General features: G+C 44.0%; 1 protein-coding gene across 2 annotated transcripts in view; it reads left to right on the top strand.

Annotated features, from left to right (window-relative positions):
• Nucleotides 1-4,860: 4,860 nt before the first annotated feature.
• The window catches only part of Ints14 (integrator complex subunit 14), a 26,757-nt gene continuing 14,427 nt past the window's right edge, over nucleotides 4,861-17,190 (top strand). Inside the window, exons 1-8 of one of the 2 annotated variants that reach the window (XM_045160233.1) lie at nucleotides 4,861-4,987; nucleotides 5,669-5,951; nucleotides 7,831-8,100; nucleotides 10,016-10,123; nucleotides 11,474-11,629; nucleotides 12,321-12,439; nucleotides 13,315-13,457; nucleotides 14,298-14,390. In XM_045160233.1, the coding sequence (XP_045016168.1) occupies nucleotides 7,879-8,100; nucleotides 10,016-10,123; nucleotides 11,474-11,629; nucleotides 12,321-12,439; nucleotides 13,315-13,457; nucleotides 14,298-14,390 (841 nt within the window). In that variant the 5' untranslated portion in view covers nucleotides 4,861-4,987; nucleotides 5,669-5,951; nucleotides 7,831-7,878. The remainder of the gene's footprint in view (nucleotides 4,988-5,668; nucleotides 5,952-7,830; nucleotides 8,101-10,015; nucleotides 10,124-11,473; nucleotides 11,630-12,320; nucleotides 12,440-13,314; nucleotides 13,458-14,297; nucleotides 14,391-17,190) is intronic. The other variant, XM_045160234.1, reaches the window with a different exon arrangement.

Genomic DNA, 17,190 nt, shown 5'->3' with positions numbered 1-17,190 from the left:
ATCATAACAAGGTCTTTGAGAGGGTGAGACCAGCCAGGTTGAGGAAAGAAGTTTTGAAGCAAATAAGGGCCTTGTTGCTGGTGAAGATATTCCTAGAGCCTAATGTATTTTTTTAAATGTTTTAATTTATTTACTTGCAAGCAGAGAGCCCGACAGACACAAAGAGAATGGACCTATCAGTGCCTCTAGAAACTGCAAACAAATTTCAGATGCATGTGCCACCTTGTGCATCTGGCTTATGTGGATACTGGGGAATCGAACCAGAGTCTTTAGGCTTTGTAGGCAAGAGCCTTAAACACTGAGCCATCTCTCCAGCCCTATGTCTGTCTTTTATTTATTTTTTGAGGTAAGCCCAACAGAGTGGCCTTCTTTTTTATGTGTGTGAGAGAAAGAGAGAGAAAGAGAGAGGGAGAGAGAGAATTGTCATGCCAGGCCTCCAGCCACTGCAATCTAACTCCAGATACATGTGCCCCCTTATGCATAAGTGAGAGCTCTGTGCTTGCATCACTTTGTGTGTCTGGCTTACATGGGACCTGAAGAGTTGAACATGAGCCCGTAGGCTTCACAAGCAAGCACTTTAACCACCAAGCCATCACTCCAGCCCCCATGCCCGTCTTTCTTTACCGCCTGTGATATCAAGAGGAGATAGGAGGGCTGGAGAGATGACTCAGCCATTAAGACATTTGTCCCCAAAGCCAGAGAGTCCCCGTTAGATTCCCCAGGACCCATGTAAGCCAGATGCACAAGGGGACACATGTGTCTGGAGTTCGTTTGCAGTGGCTGGAGGCCCTGCTGCGCCCATTCTCTCTCTCTCTCTTTCAAATAAATAAAATAAATACACTAAAACAAAAATTTTCTTTTTTTAAAAGAGGAGACAGGAAAGAACTACCAGCAACTGGACCCACTCTCTCTCTCACAGAACAAGTTGTGATAAGTCATTTCCAGGCATTTTCCTTCCTTGTCCCACTTACAACTCACCTGCTAAAAGAAAGAGACAAATGCCTCCCAAGGAACTTTCTGTTCCCAGTTGCAGCCTATGTGGTACAACATTGCTCGTGGAACCATAACTACCCAGGGGCCTGCTGTCATTCGTTCAGTCAGCATTCCCTCCCTGCCTTCCTATGTGATCAGCTTTTGAATCTTCCGCTGCCAAGACCTCACATAGGCGTATGCTACAGTGGGGTCAACCAAGCGACCAGAGTGGCAAGTGGGGCCCAAGTACCAGCACACAGTGGCTGGGGAACCGTGCCTCTGTTTCTCTCAATGACGGGCGAGGAAGACGATGTGACCATTTGATCTGAGGAGACCAAGACATCTTGATGGAAATTGGGTTCAGGTCAGCTAAAGTGATGATAATAGCAGCACTCCTCAGCCAGAAAATATAGTTTTAAAAAAAGAGTGGATGAGCTGGGCAAGGTGGTGCATGCCTTTAATTCCAGCACTTAGGAGGCAGAGATAGAAGGATTGCCATGAGATTAAGGCCACCCTGAGACTACCAAGTGAATTCCAGGTCAGCCTGGGCTAGATCGAGACCCTACCTTGAAAAAAAAAAAAAAAGAGTAGATAGCTTAGAGGTTAATGCCCTTGCCTGTGAAGTCTAAGTACCCAGGTTTAACTCTCCAGGTCCCACATAAGCCAGGTGACACAAGCTCACAAGGTCACACATGTGCACTAGGTGGCACACGTGTCTGGAGTTCTATTCCAGTGGCTGTAGGCCATGGTGCCAATTCTCTCTCTCCCTTGCTCTCGCTCTCACTCTTGCTCCCTTACATTGAAAAAAATAAAAAAGGCCAGTCTGTTGGTCTTCCCTCAAAAAACAAAAGTACAGTATGGCTGGAAAGATTGCTTAGCAGTTAAGGCATTTGCCTATGAAGGCTAAAAACCCAGGTTCAATCCCAGCACTTGGGAAGAAGAGGCAGAAGGATCACTGTGAGTAGAAGGCCACCCTGAGACTCTGTAGTGAATTCCAGGTCAGACTAAGCTAAAGTGAGGCCCTACCCCCCCCCAAAAAAAAAGAAAAGGAAAAAAAAAAAAACGGGTTCAGTTCCACAATACCCATGTAAAGCCAGATGCACAAAGAGGCACATACATCTCTAGTCCGTTTGAAGCATCTGGAGTCCATTTGCAGTGGCTGTAAGTCCTGAGCATCCATTCATTCTCTATCTGCCTCCCACTAATAAATGACTGAATGAATGAATGAATAAATAAATGAATATATATATATATATATAATACTTACCCTTCTGCTCCTTCATTCCACATACTTCCATTATCAGTTCAGGATGGTCCCCCAAGAGCCTGCAAGTGGGCAACAAAACCTTGGGAATACACGTTGGGACCCCGACACACCTCATTCTTTCTGGAAAGGGTTCAGCAATTTTGCCCTGGGGCTCAAAGGCATAAAGAATGTCCATACCTGCCTATGGCTTTGATGTCAGTCCTATTTTTGAGAGACTCCTGTGTGTCTACTGCCTCAAAAAGACGTCGGTCCTCCTGCTAGAAAGGGGCACAAGACTCCCTGGTAGCTTCTCACTTCACCTGGAAGCTCTGCATGTCCCATGCGGATGTGACCATTTGAGTCACATGTCTGTCAGGGGCCTGCTTTCCCTAGCACACGGAGATCTCCTGCCTCTTCGTGGCCTTCTCTCTGGCCAAAAAGCTCCCGATTCTCTAACCTAGGCTGAGAGCGAACGCTATCACCCTAGGTTAGAGAATCGGCTCTCTTCAGAAAAAGGGTCGGATTTATAGAATTCACAAAGATGGCCGACGCACGGCCAGGGGCCATCCCGAGGCCTTCTTGTGGAAAGGGAGCAATTTCTGCAGGTTCACCCCCTCACTTACGACCGGGGAGCCTAGTGGAACGGGACTGTGTGAAATGTGAGGGAGCAGGGCGCGGAGGGTGAGTTTCTCTGGGAAAGAGACAGCTCCGCAAAGTGTCCTTTAATTGGCGGCAGGAGGAGCGCCTCCATGAGCGCCAGGCCGGCTGCTAGAGCAGGAGAGCCCGCCTCACATATCCACCGTTCAGAGATTCCAAAATCGTCGAGAACGTCTGAGTCCACCTTCGTGGACTGCTCACTTACCCTTGTCACTGGTGATGATTAGGCGCCACCTCTTCTGAAACAAGCGGGGAAGCTGGTCGGGGTGTCTTGAGAGAGAGCCTGACAACTCCAGGACTTCAAAGGAGCGGCGTTTTCTTCCCCCCAATGACAGAGGCGCACGCGAGGACTGTTGCTTGTGCCTTGAACGCCACTCCCACAGGCTCCGCAATTCCTTCTTGACCTGTCTTGAATAGGAATCGATTTGCTTACCTTGTATCAGAATAAAACTGTGAAGTACACATGACAGCTGCCGGCCAAGGAGGCCCTCTCTCTTCACAAACCTGTGTTGAGCACGTTTCCATCGCGCCCCCCTCCCACCCCCCACGCAAGGGGGAAAAATAGTATTTGACTTGTTTAACTATGAGAGAGAAAGTGAGAGATTGACAAGAGAAAAGGACCCCTTCAGGAAAGGGGCCCATTAGGTGACTTAGAACACACGAGCGCCCCCTTGTGTCTCGGGCTTGCCTGTGTCCCGGAGGTTCGAACCGGGGTCCTTCAACTTCAGAGTCAAAATCTCTAATCTCTAATCCGTTTTTCCACTTCTCCCCAGTCATGTGGCCGGTTACCTTTGTTCTTGCTTTCTCCAGAGAGGGTTGAATTCTACTACCGGGTGAGCTGGGATTCAGGATGGAGCCACAGGGTGGCTGCCTTGTCACCTTCATCCTCTCATCTCTGCTGGCAGTAAAGGTGCCTGTCCTGACTTCAAGCTCCCCATGTTGATGATACTCAACTGCTCTGATCATTGAAAATCGGATGTTCAATAAAAACTATGCAAGATGGGTCAAAGGTTACAAACCAGACTAAATGTTTGTCCTTCAACATGGATATCCTAGAGTGAAATATGTACGTGACCTCCATTTGACCCAAGGACATTGCTATCATCTTCGGTCAAGTAAAGATATCATTCCAGTGCCAAAGACAGGAGCCTGTTTGGAAAACTGGAGACGCTGGTGTGCAGTGTCCTCTGCAATGTCACCACCAAGCATAGTCATGTCTGCTCTTTTTCTTCCACGTCACATGGGAACTTCTCATGATTGTGAGGAGCATGGACGGCCTCCGCTGATTCTAACTGTGTTCACACTGGTCCGTGAGTTAAGTACTTACCGTCTTACCCTTGATATCTGTGAACGTGACTCAATGAACGAGGGATATATATATATGCATACATATATATACATATATGGATTTGGGTGTATTTATGTATGTATGTATGATATATATATGCATACATATATATACATATATGGATTTGTGTGTGTGTATTTATGTATGTATGTATGATATATATAAAAATTTTTTTTTTTTAAGCGTAGGCTGGGCCTGGTGGTTGACTCCCTTAATCCCAGCACTTGGGAGGCAGAGGTACCAGGACCGCCGCGAGTTCGAGGCCACCCTGCCACTCATAGTGAATTCCAGGTCAGCCTGAACTAGATTGAGACTGTTCTTCAGAAAACCAAAAAAAAAAAAATAAATGAAATAATGAATCCTTAAAACAGTTGTAGACAGAAGTTCCTATCTACTACTGGTTCAGAGGACATGAGTGAGAACATCAGAGGAGACAAACAGCAGAAGTGAGGAGGAATCACAGAGTCAGCAGGCTCCAAGTGCAGTCGGGGAGCTCAGGGCTGAGGGAGGGGTCGGGGAGGGCCGTGGTCGGGAGAGCCAAGTCCCCGAGCGCCCCGCAGCCACGGCCGCGTGCGCAGCCCTCCCGAAGCCCCGCCCACAGCCCTCCCGAAGCCCCGCCCACAGCCCTCCCGAAGCCCCGCCCACAGCCCTGCGCTGCGAAGGCGCCGGTTCCCTTTGCTCTGGCGGCCCTTTTGGTTCCGGCTGCGGCTCCCGGGCGGAACGTTTAAGCAGACGGACTCGGGGGGTTCGGCGATGGGCTCCGGGTGAGTAGGGGAAGCTGCGGGGCTCGGGGGTCGCCTTCGCTTTCACGCTGGGGCCTTCGGGAGAAGGGGTTAGGTGTGAAGAAACAACACCGGGCCTGTACCCGGCTTTCGTTGGCGCCTCCTCGGGACGGCCATCTCTGAGACGCTAGTTCCGGCGCCCTGCTGGTGGCCCTCGCTGGCTGTGTGCTCCGTGGTCGCCAGCTCGGCTTCAGGAGGCAGCTGCAGGCGTTACCCCCCTCCTCCAGTCCCCAATTCGATGTCTTTTAAGTCATTTCATTTTGATTCGTTAACATTCCCCCAGCCCCTAGTCTGTTTCCAGAGGAGATTGGAGCACGCGGAGCAAGTTAGACAGGCAGGAAAGCCGACGAGGACGTGTGGATTTAAAAATGCAACTGGTGCACGCCTTAAGGGGGGGGGGAGTTCTGAAAATCAAAATTTTATGAAAGAGCTAAGTGTCATCTTAGGGAAGAAATATAAATGTACGTGATGACTTGGTTTTTAAAGCAGTCACGTGGCTAAGATGCGTTCCCTGGTGTAGATGAAGTAAGAAAGACCCCATACTTATCCGAAACTGCATATACACGGTACAGGTGGGGATCAAGCCAAACCTAGAATAAGTCGTATTGTGTCGAAATTGCCAGCTGGTGGGCTGGGATTTTGATTTGTCTTATTTTTAATTAGTCCTAGGTTGCTTCAGTGAGTCATCTTTTAGGCACATTCAGTTCTCTTCCCCGATTGCTGACAACGTGTGCGCTAAATTGCTTTTACACTACCACGGTTAAGGAAGTATATTTGGGAGTGGACACAAATGCCTTGGTCAGGAGAAAGAGCCATCTTCGGAGGTATCTTCAGAGAAGGCAAGGCTGACAGTTGTGGTCACCCATTTCACTGTTAATAGCAGATTTCATGGACTGGGAAGTGTTTGTTCATACCTGACCTAAGTCAACTTTCTGCTTCTCGTAAGGTGAGGACCTACTTACTCCCCGTGATCTCCAACTTTGTTTTTTTTTTTTTTTCAATATAAAATAGTTATTTGCAAGGAAAGAGAGAAAATGGGTGAGCCAGGGCCTCCAGCTGCTGCAAATGAACTCCTGATGTATGTGCCACTTTGTGCATCTGCCTTTATGTGGGTACTGGAGAATCAAACCGGGTTATTAGGCTTTGTAGGCAAGTGCCTTAACAGCTGAACCATCTCTCCAGCCCCAACTTTTTGTTTGTTTGTTTTTCAAGGTAGGGTCTCTGGAATTCACTATGTAGTTTCAGAGTGGCCTTGAACTCATGGTGATCCTCCTACTACTTCTCTACCTCTCTGTGTCTCTGTGTTTCTCTCTTTCAAATAAATTAAAATATTTTTTTAAAAAGGAAACCACTCTGCCAGGTATTAAGTGTTTTGAAGTGAGCTTCAAGTTAGTAAACAACTTTAAACTGTTTATTATCACCTAGAGTCTTTATCTTTTATCTTTTTGTTTTCTCAAGGTAGGGTCTCCTTATAGTCCAGGCTGACCTGTAATTCACTAGGTAGTCTCAGGATGGCCTTGAGCTCACAGCAATCCTCCTCCCTCTGCCTCCTTAGTGCTGGGATTAAAGGCATGCACCACCACGCCCAGCTAGAGTCTCCTCTAATGGTATACAGTATATGCAATGTGATTTTTGCTTTATTTTTTATATTTTATTTATTTATTTGAGAGAGAGAAGTAGAGAGAGAGAGAGAGAATGGCCATACCAGACCCTCCAGCCACTGCTAACAAACTCCAGGTGCCTGTGCCTCCTTGTGCATCTGGCTTACGTGGGTCCTGGAGAATCGAAATCAGAGTTCTTTGGCTTTGCAGGCATGTGCCTTAACCACTAAACCATCTTCTCCAGCCCTTTAAATTTATTTTTTTTTAATATTTTGAAATCTTTTGAAACAGTATCTCTTATAGTATAGGCTGTCCTTGAACTCCTTAAGTATCTATCTAAGGATGAACTTGAATTCCTGACCTCCTATCTCTACCCCTAAATCACAAAGTAATTAAACACCTTACACTAATATTGCTGTTTTGATTAGGATACAAATGGTTGCAAAATAAAAGTAAAAAAATAGTCGATTGTCAAATACTACCATCATATGGCAACTAGAAGTGTCCTTTAGTAATGTAAGTGGTGGAAAAGTGATGTAGAAATTTTATATCAAGTTGTGTACAAACGGGAAGTACAGAGCTGGAGAGATGGCTTAGTGTTTAAGGTGCTTGCCTACAAAGCCAAAGGACCCAGGTTTGATTCTCCAGTACACATCTAAGCCTGATGCACAAGGTGATGTATGCGTCTAGAATTTGTTTGGAGTGGCTGGATACTCTGGCATGCCCATCCTCCCCTCCCCACTCCCCACCTCTTTCCCTCTTTCCCTGTCTCTCTCTTAAATAAATAAAGTATTTTTAAAAACTGAGAAGTGCCAGGCGTTGTGGTGCATGTCTTTAATCTCAGGAGGCAAAGGTAGGAGGATTGCCATGAGTTCAAGGCCACCCTGAGACTACATAGTTAATTCCAGGTCAGCTTGGACTACAGCGAGACCCTGCCTCAAAAAAAAAAAAAAAAAAAACCAAACCTGAGAAGTATGAAAGTCAAGGGCTACCTGATTTTAATGCATGTTTTTCTGGTTGAAAGTATTTGAGGTGGCCTTTGAGCTAGGGCCATTTAGTGAGTGCTTCTAGGAGGGGAACACACATTGAATGAGGCTTGTTTCCCTTCTCACTTAATTCTCTGAGCTCACTTTCACGTAAATCATGGAACTTGGTTAAAATTATGGTGAAAAATATATTTTTCCTACCCATGACATAACATAAGACCTTATTCGTTTTCCACAGCATTTGCATGTTTGCCCTCTGACTGGGAGCACTGGGATCATTTCCACCATGCCGACAGTGGTGGTGGTGGACGTGTCCCTCTCCATGACACGGCCTGTGTTGGCGGAGGGCTCGGAGGAGTACCAGCGTAAGCACCTAGCAGCCCATGGACTGACGATGCTGTTTGAGCACATGGCCACGAACTACAAGCTTGAGTTCACAGCACTTGTGGTTTTTTCATCACTCTGGGAGTTGATGGTCCCCTTCACAAGAGACTATAACACCCTACAGGTACAAAAAGCAATAAATAATTCTGTGTACATTTTGACAGGGCCCAAATTTATCTGGAGGAAAACAGTATTATAATAATTGTACCGGTTTTAGAATTTGGTATGTGATATGTGTAACTATAACAAGATTCACAACTAGAGCGGTAGCTCAGTTGGTAGAATGCCTGCCTAATATACACAAGATCCTGAGTTTGATCCCCAGCACCATCAAACCAGGCACAGTGATGCATTACTGTAACCTTAGCACTTGGGAAGTAGAAACAAGAGGATCAGAAGTTTAAAGGTCATCCTCTACTACATAGCGAGTTTGAGGTTAGAAGGCTAGCCTGGGCTATGTGAGATTTTTGTCTTAAAAAGAAAAAAATTCCTTGGTCATACCACTGAACATAACAGAAGCTAAGTTAGCAGGCCAGGCCTGGTTAGTACTTGGATGGGAGACTGCTAGAGAATAACTGGTACTACTGCCTTAAAAAAAATAAAGGGCTTAGCTGGACATGGTGACATGCCTTTAATCCCAGCCCTTGGGAGGCAGAGGTAGGGGGATCACAGTGAGTTCAAGGTCACCCTGAGACTACATAGTCAATTCCAGGTCAGCCTGGGCTAAAGTAAAACCCTACCTTGAAAAACCAAAAAAATGGGGGGTGGGCTGGAGAGATGGCTTAGCAGTTAAAGCGCTTGCCTATGAAGCCTAAGGACCCAGGTTTGATTCTTTTGATTCTCCAGGTTCCACGTTAGCCAGATGCACATTGTAGTATACATGCATCTGGAGTTCATTTGCAGTGACTAGAGGCCGTGGTGTGCTCATTCTCTCTCTCTCTCTCCCTCTGTATCTAATAAATAAATAAATAAATTTTAAAAATAAGAAAAAGGGGGGATTGAAGAGATGGCTTAGTAGTTAAGGCACTTGTCTGTGAAGCCTAAGGACCTAGGTTTGATCCCCAGTACCCACATAAGCCAGATGCACAAGGTGGTGCATGAGCCCAGAGTTTGTTTGCAGTGGCTAGAGGCCCTGGAACACCCATTCTCTCTCTCATAAATAAATTAAATTAAATTAAATTAAATTTTAAAAAGACTAGGCATAATGGCACATGCCTTTAATTCCAGCACTTGGGAGGCAGAGGTAGGAGGATCGCCATGATATTGAGGCCACCCTGAGACTACGTAGTTAACTGTAGGTCAGCCTGGGTCAGAGTGAGACCCTACGGGGGCTGGGGGAGGGGTGTTGCAAAACAAAAACAACAACAAAAAAAAAAAAAAAAAAAGAAAAAGAATTAGAAAAGATTCACAAGAAAATGAGGAATAGCCCTAGTGCTGGAGAGATAGTTAAGCAGTTAAGGCGCTTGCCTGTGACACCTAAGGACCCAGGTTCAGTTCCCTGGTATCTATGTGAACCAGATGCACAAGGTGGTGCATGCGTCAGGAGTATGCAGTGACTAGAGGCCCTGTGCCCATTCTTCTCTTCCTATCTGCCTGTTTTTCTCTCTCTTGCTCAAGTAAATAGATAAAATATTTCTTTTTAAATTCTAAAATAGTTCAGGGCTGGAGAGATGGCTTAGCAGTAAAGCACTTGCCTGTGAAGTCTAAGGACCCCAGTTCCAGGCTCAATTCCCCAGGACCCAGGTTAACCAGATGCACAAGGGGGCGCATGCGTCTGAAGTTTGCAGTGGCTGGTGGCCCTGGTGCGCCATTCTCTCTCTCTCTCTTCCCCCTCTTTCTCCGTCTGTCTGTCACTCTCAAATAAATAAATAAAAATAAACAAAATTTAAAATAGTTCAAATTTCTATTTACTGTCCAACAGTTAGGGCTTTTAGAAGCTTAATGTTCCCTGTGTAACATTTATGTTTTGAATAGTTTATATCATCTTCTAATAACAAAACTGCAAATCTAATGAGCAGCTGTATTTCTTGTTCACTCAGGAAGCTCTGAGTAATATGGACGATTATGACAAGACCTGCTTGGAGTCTGCACTTGTTGGTGTTTGCAATATTGTTCAGCAGGAATGGGGTGGTGCAATTCCTTGTCAGGTAATTACTAGGTTTTTTTCATTACCTTAAGTTAAAAAGTGTTAACCCACTATGGTGCTTTGGTTTTCTTCAGCTTTGACATGATATGCATTATCATGTCTACAAACTACATTTTGCACTCTTGGTATCTTTTGAATAAGGCACTGAATCATTGTAATTATATCACATTAATCTAAATCACACCAATATGATAAAACTGGAAACATCAGTACAGTATAGTCTTTCTTCATTACCTCAGTGTAGCATTTATTCAGCAAACATCTAACCATCTCAATTCTGAATTATCTTAAAAGGAGTATGAATGCCATAAAATCTCTTGGTTACTATGTGGAATCCACAGTGGTTCCACATTGGTGTCAAAATCAGAGCAGTAGGGTGTGGTGGCGCACACCTTTGATTCTAGCACTTGGGAGGTAGGAGGATGGCTGTGACTTCAAGACCACCCTGGGACTACAGAGTAAATTCCAGGTCAGCCTGGGCTATAGCGCGACCCTACCTCAAAAAAACAAACTAATAAATAAAGTGGCAAAGTTCAGACCTTTTTTTTGTTTGTTTGTTTTTCTAGGTAAGGTCTCGCTCTAGCCCAGGCTGACCTGGAATTCACTCTGCAGTCTCAGAGTGACCTTGAACTCACAGTGATCCTCTTACCTCTGCCTCCTGAGTGCTGGGATTAAAAGCATGTGCCACCATGCCTGGCTTCAAAGTTCAGACTTTTTTGTCCTGATACTTTCTGTTGACACATAAAATGTATGGAGCCATTAATTATATCAGCGCTTTAAGTTACCAACTCCTTACTAAGAGATGAGGGTTTAGGTTTTAGTACAATTAAGTAAAAATTGAGTGGTTATGTTCCTTTTTTAAGTATCTAAAGGCAAGTTTAAAAATTTTACACGAAAAAGAATAAAGTACATACATTTTAAATGTAGTTCACTGATTTTTTTAAAGTATTTATTATTATTTATTCATTTGAGAGAGAGAGAGAGATAGCTACAGAAATAGGCAGGTAGAAAGAGAGAGAGAATGGGCACGCCAGGGCCTCCAGCCCTGTAAACAAACTCCAGTTGTGTGCGCCCCCTTGGGAATCTGGCTTACATGGGTTCTGGGGAATTAAAACTGAGGTCCTTTGGCTTTGCAGGCAAGAGCCTTAACCACTAAGCCATCTCTCCAGCCCCAAATTCACTGATTTTTCATAAATGCATACACCTATGTAACCATGACCACTACTTCAGTTTAGACGTGGAATTTCCATCACCCTACAAAGCATCCTCATGCTCCTGTGTAGCAGGGAAAACATTGCTGGATGAGACTTCAGTGTGCTCATTTAACATACAAACCTCTCTTTGCAAACAGGTTGTTCTAGTGACTGATGGCTGTCTTGGCATTGGTAGAGGGTCACTGAGACATTCCCTAGCTACTCACAATCAAAGAAGTGAGAGCAACAGGTTTCCACTTCCTTTTCCTTTCCCATCCAAGCTATACATCATGTGCATGGCAAACTTGGAAGAGGTAATACTTTTTACTGAGTTCTTGTTAAAACTTTAGGGCTGTTTCTTTTTTAGTATATTCAGTTAGTTCTTTACTATGTATGCTGTAACATGGTCACAGTTTGAAAAGACTGAGTCTCAAATGCTTTTTGACATTTCATTGTGTTAACCAACTTGGGAACATAGCTAGAACTGTCGTCCATCCTGCTGATGGGTCGTGAAGGGCAGGGATGTTCTTTTTGTTTTAGCTGTTTCCCCTATTCCTTCTACAGAAATGTTCATAGCGGTATAGTTTGATTATTATTTTGTAAAGTAACCTTACACTGATATGATTTTATGCTTCCTTGATTTCCCATTTATTTGGTAAATTATTTAACTTCTCCACTCCATTTTATTCCTCAATGAAATATACATGATGGTTCCTGACAAACAATATTAAAAACACCTTGGAGGAAACACACTGTGTAAATAGTGACTGGTCTCCTCTGAGAACATGCATGAAAGTAATTCTGTATGAAATGGCTCTACTGATGTCATTTTTTCATAACTTTACTCTTTGGTAGTCTTGAGTTAACTTGTTATAATTATTCCCTTGCACTGCCTGATAGAAAACCATCTCATTTATTGCCTGTGATCTGATGGCTGTGACCTTGTGTGCTGATAGTCACCTGGTAATTTGTGCCGCTTAACAGAGTCTTCTTTTTCTGTTGTAGCTTCAGAGCACCGATTCCTTAGAATGCCTGGAACGACTCATAGACTTAAATAATGGGGAAGGGCAAATTTTCACTATTGATGGCCCCCTGTGCTTAAAAAACGTGCAGTCTATGTTTGGGTAAGTGTACATGAAACCCTTTCTGCCTTCTTTATAATCCAGTATTAGAACTTGACCTCCAGGAAGAACATCTAGTTTCCTATTTCTAATTGTGTCATTTAATTTTTCCCAAGTTGCCCATTTCTCAGATAAGATGATTGATAGTAGTAGTTTTGAAAGTTTATTCCTTTTTATTTTTTAATTTTATTTTTCTTTTTTGAGGCAAGCCCAACAGACTGCCTTTTTTTTTTTTTTTTTTTTATGTGAGAGTGAGAGAAACTCCTGGTGTGCCAGGGCCTCCAGATGCTTCCCCCCAGCCCTTGTGCACATGCACGACCTTGTGTGCCTATGTCACTGTGTGTCTGGCTTATATGGGACCTGGAGAGTCGAGCATGAGCCCTTAGGCTTTGCAGGAAAGTGCCTTAACTGCTAAGCCATCCTTCCGGCCCATATTATTATTAGTATTAGTATTAGTATTAGTATTAGTATTGTTATTCTTTGGTTTTCCGAGGTAGGGTTTCACTTTAGCCCAAGCTGACCTATGTAGTCTTAGGGTGTCCTTAAACTTAGGATGATCCTTATACCTCTGCTTCCCAAGTGCTGGGATTAAAGGCATATGCCACTACACCCAGCAGTTAACTCCTTTTAAAATTAAGCATGACTAAATCTCTAATGTCTGTAAATACAAGTTTTCCCTATAGTGATTCAGCAGTTTCAATGATTAACTTGTTTTTTGGCTTCTCTGAATTAAAATCTCACTAAAAATGTTAGCTTGTGCTCTGTTTCACAAATGATCAGATTTGATTTGGGAGACAATGAAAATCAAACTTCAAATCTTCAAAAGCCACTTCTGTATCATGTTACTGTTCCTGTAACAATGAACCATCTTGTTCTAGAAAGCTGATAGATCTGGCATATACACCGTTCCATGCTGTTCTCAAGTGTGGCCACCTAACTGCGGATGTACAAGTCTTCCCTAGGCCAGAACCTTTTGTTATTGATGAAGAAATTGATCCTATCCCTAAAGTCATTAACACAGGTAACCTTTTAAAAACTTCTTCTTAATTTTCCTGACTTTCTTCTCCGCTAGGAAGGTTGAAAGGAATTGTATGTTCTAACGCTAATGTGCTGGTGTCATGAGCACTTTAGGTTGTAGATTATTGGTCCTTAAAACTTTATTTATTTGGGCTGGAGGGGTGGCTTAGCAGTTAAGGCATTTGCCTGCAAAGCTGAAGGACCCAGGTTTGATTCCCCAGGACCCATGTTAGCCAGATACACAAGTGGGCACATGCATCTGGAGTTCATTTGCAGTGGCTGGAGGCCCTGGTGCACCCATTCTCTCTCTCTCTCTCCTTCCCTCCCTCCCTCCTTCTCTGTAAATAAATAAAACTGAAAAAAGTTTAATTTTTTAATTTATTTATTTAAGAGAGTGAGAGAGCAAGACAGGCAGGTAGAAAAAGAATGGGCATGCCAGGGCCTCCAGCTACTACAACCTCCAGACATGTGCGCCCTCTTGTGCATCTGGCTTACATGGGTCCTAGGGCATTGAACCCAAGTCCTTTGATTTTGCAGGCAAGCACCTTAACCACTAAGCCATCTCTCCAGCCCCAGATTATTGGTCTTTTATGGGAAGTCCTGAGTTAATCTCCGTCCCTTGATCATTATAACCACAAGTCACTAGAGTTGGGAGCATGGCCGGACTGACTAGGGCAAAGCTGGAGGCGATTCTTTAGTGTTTTGCCAACCTAGCTGTTTGGTCTGCCCAGTGTGATTCTGAACAGATACCAAGACTACTTAGCGTCATACTGAGGTGTGTGCAAGGCTGTCTTCCGTACTTTCCCTAATAGCAATAACTTCTCTGTTGATTCCTTCCTTACAGATTTGGAAATAGTGGGGTTTATTGATATAGCTGATATCTCAAGCCCCCCAGTTTTGTCCAGGCATTTGGTCTTACCTATTGCACTTAACAAAGGTGAGTCCTCTTCTTACACCAGTGGTATATATGAAGCATTGTATTATCTAAAGTTATTCTTGAATGTTAAACAACAGGGTAACCCATTTTATAGATTCTAAAAGAAAGGAAGTTACTCAACTGGAGTTTAGAAAAGGGAATGTTGCCTCATGTACCAAAAAAGAAAATCCCCTGCTTTACACTGTGAAAACCTTTTTTTATTTAAATATTTTATTTACTTATTTATTTCCAAGGGGAAAGAGAGAATAAATGAATATGGGTGCACTAGGGCCCGTATTCACTGCACACAAATGCCACCATGTGCATCTGGCTTATATGGGTACTGAGGTATCGAACCTGGGTCCTTAGGCTCTGCAGGCAAGTGCCTTACCACTAAGCCATTTCTCTAGCCCATGGAAAACTTTTTGATACATATTTACTATGATTAGTTCATAGATTCACAGCAAAAGCTCTCTGTGGAGCTGACAGTTAGTAGTTCCTCATCCAGAACTCTACATTTGCTAATAGGAACATACTGAGAAAGCCAAAGTAGTTATCAGAAGGCTGCTTGATAAATGTGGAAGTCAGATACATAAACACATCTTCAAGGAGGGAGAAGAACATGTCTGTCCTTGTTCTGCTAGTGCCAAGCACCTAGTGTATGCCCACTAAATAGTACTGAATGAATGGGTGGCTCTGGCCTCTTGTGAGACCATGTCACTGCAGAATGCACCTCTCTGGGAACCATAAAGTTAGGTCCTCAAATTCCACATCTCTCAGGAGTATGCTAACCTCACGCTCACTAATTTTCTCTAAGTTGACCACACACCCTACACTTACCAGCTCTCTCTAAGAATCTTATGTAGTCAGACTTTCAGCTTTTGAGTAATACATTCTATTAATACCCTACTATCTCAGTTGGATATCCTATAACCACTCAGTTATACACCACAGGCAGAATCTTTTAGGTCTTACTCTGTAGCACAGGCTGGCCTAAAGCTCTTATGTAGGGCAGGCTGGCTTCAAACTCACAGCAGTCTGCCTGCCTCAGCCTCCCAAGTGCTAAGGAACTAGGTTTGATTACCCAGTACCCACGTAAAGCCAGGTATACAAAGTGGCTTATACATCTTGAGTTTGTTTGCAGTGGCTAGAGGCCCTGGTGTACCCATTCTCTCTCTCTATCTCTCTCTATCTCTCTCTCTCTCTCTTTCTCTCTGCTTGCAAATAAATACATTTTTTAAATGAGAAAAATAGGGCTGGAGAGATGGCTTAGCGGTTAAGACACTTGCCTATGAAGCCTAAGGATCCACGTTCAATTCTCCATGTCACACGTAAGCCAGATGCACAAGGTAGTGCATGCATCTGGAGTTCAATTACAGTGGCTAGAGGCTCTGGTGCACCCATTCTAAGTAAAATGAGAAAAACAAAGTTTCTGTAGGTGAACAGTAGAAAGAAAAATAAGAAAAAACATAATTAGGGCCATATTGTAACCACTGTTGAATGCCAGGCTAAACTGGGACATTCTTCCTGTTGAAGTAGGAAGTCTGTTTTGTTTTTGTTTTTGTTTTTTTTGAGGTAGGGTCTCACTCTAGCTCAGGCTGACCTGGAATGGAATTACTCTGTAGTCTCCTGGTGACCTTGAATTCATGGCGATCCTCCTACTTCTGCCTCCTGAGTGCTAGGATTAAAGGCATGTGCCACCACACCTGGCTGGAAGTCTTTGAATACAATTGAGTGGATGGGTGTTCTTGGAGAGAAGTTAATTTTAAGAAGATTCACCTGTCATCAAAATGTGAGAGAACCCAGAGTCAGGGAGTCAGTCGTGGAGCCTGTCGTACAATCATTGTGTACTTTGGGCTGCATCCATCTGAGCACTCAGAACACACCTGACATTTCTGTCTGATTTTGCTTTGATGGGTGCCTCAAGCTTCCAGGTGGCCTGTAACCAAACTTCCTTCAAGAACTGTACAAAACAATGTATTTTCAAGTAGAGAATGAATGGGTATGCCAGGGCCTCTTGGTACTGCAGAATTCAGCAAGCTCTACTTTGTGCATCTGGTTGTACGTGGGTACTGGGGAATTGAACCCAGGCTGTCACACTTAGCAAGCAAGTGCCTTTAACCAATAAGCCATCTCTCTCTAGTCCCATGTTTTGTTTTATTTTTTAATATTTTATTTATTTATTTAATTGGAAAGGGGAGGAAGAGAGAAAGAGAATGGGCATGCTAGCTAGGGCCTCTTGCCAGTACATGCGAATTCCAGATGCGTGTTCCATTTTGTGCATCTGACTTGATGAAGATTCTTGGGAATAAAACCCAGGCTGTGAAGCTGCGCAGACAAGTGTCTTTAACCATTGAAGCATCTCTCTATTCCCTAAATATTTGAGAAAGAGGTGTAGAGAGAGCATTATGGTCATACCAGGGCCTTTCAAACTAGTTCCAGATGCATGCACTACTTTGTGTTTCTGACTTTACATGGGTGCTAGGGAATCAAACCCATGCCACGGCCTTTACATGAAAGTGCCATTAACCACTGAGCTATCTCCCAAGCCCCAAACTTTTTTTTTTTTAAGGTAGGATCTCACTCTAGCCCATTATGTAGTCTTAGGCTAGGCATGAGCTCATAGTGAAGGAAAAAACCCCAGCAGGGGGTCCCCCATGCTCTGCCCAGATATGACGACACCCCAAATCACTCACGAGAAGCAGTCTTGATGCAAACTGCAAGAGGATTTTATTCCAAGTGCGCTGGGGCCCACAGTCGTACACCTCACAGGGGTAGAGGACTGCAGAGCCCCGAATGCAGGAACAGGACAGTTTTTATA

Source organism: Jaculus jaculus, chromosome 10 (genome assembly GCF_020740685.1).
Source record: "Jaculus jaculus isolate mJacJac1 chromosome 10, mJacJac1.mat.Y.cur, whole genome shotgun sequence".
Classification (NCBI taxonomy): domain Eukaryota; kingdom Metazoa; phylum Chordata; class Mammalia; order Rodentia; family Dipodidae; genus Jaculus; species Jaculus jaculus.
This window is presented reverse-complemented; position numbering and strand designations above follow the sequence as displayed.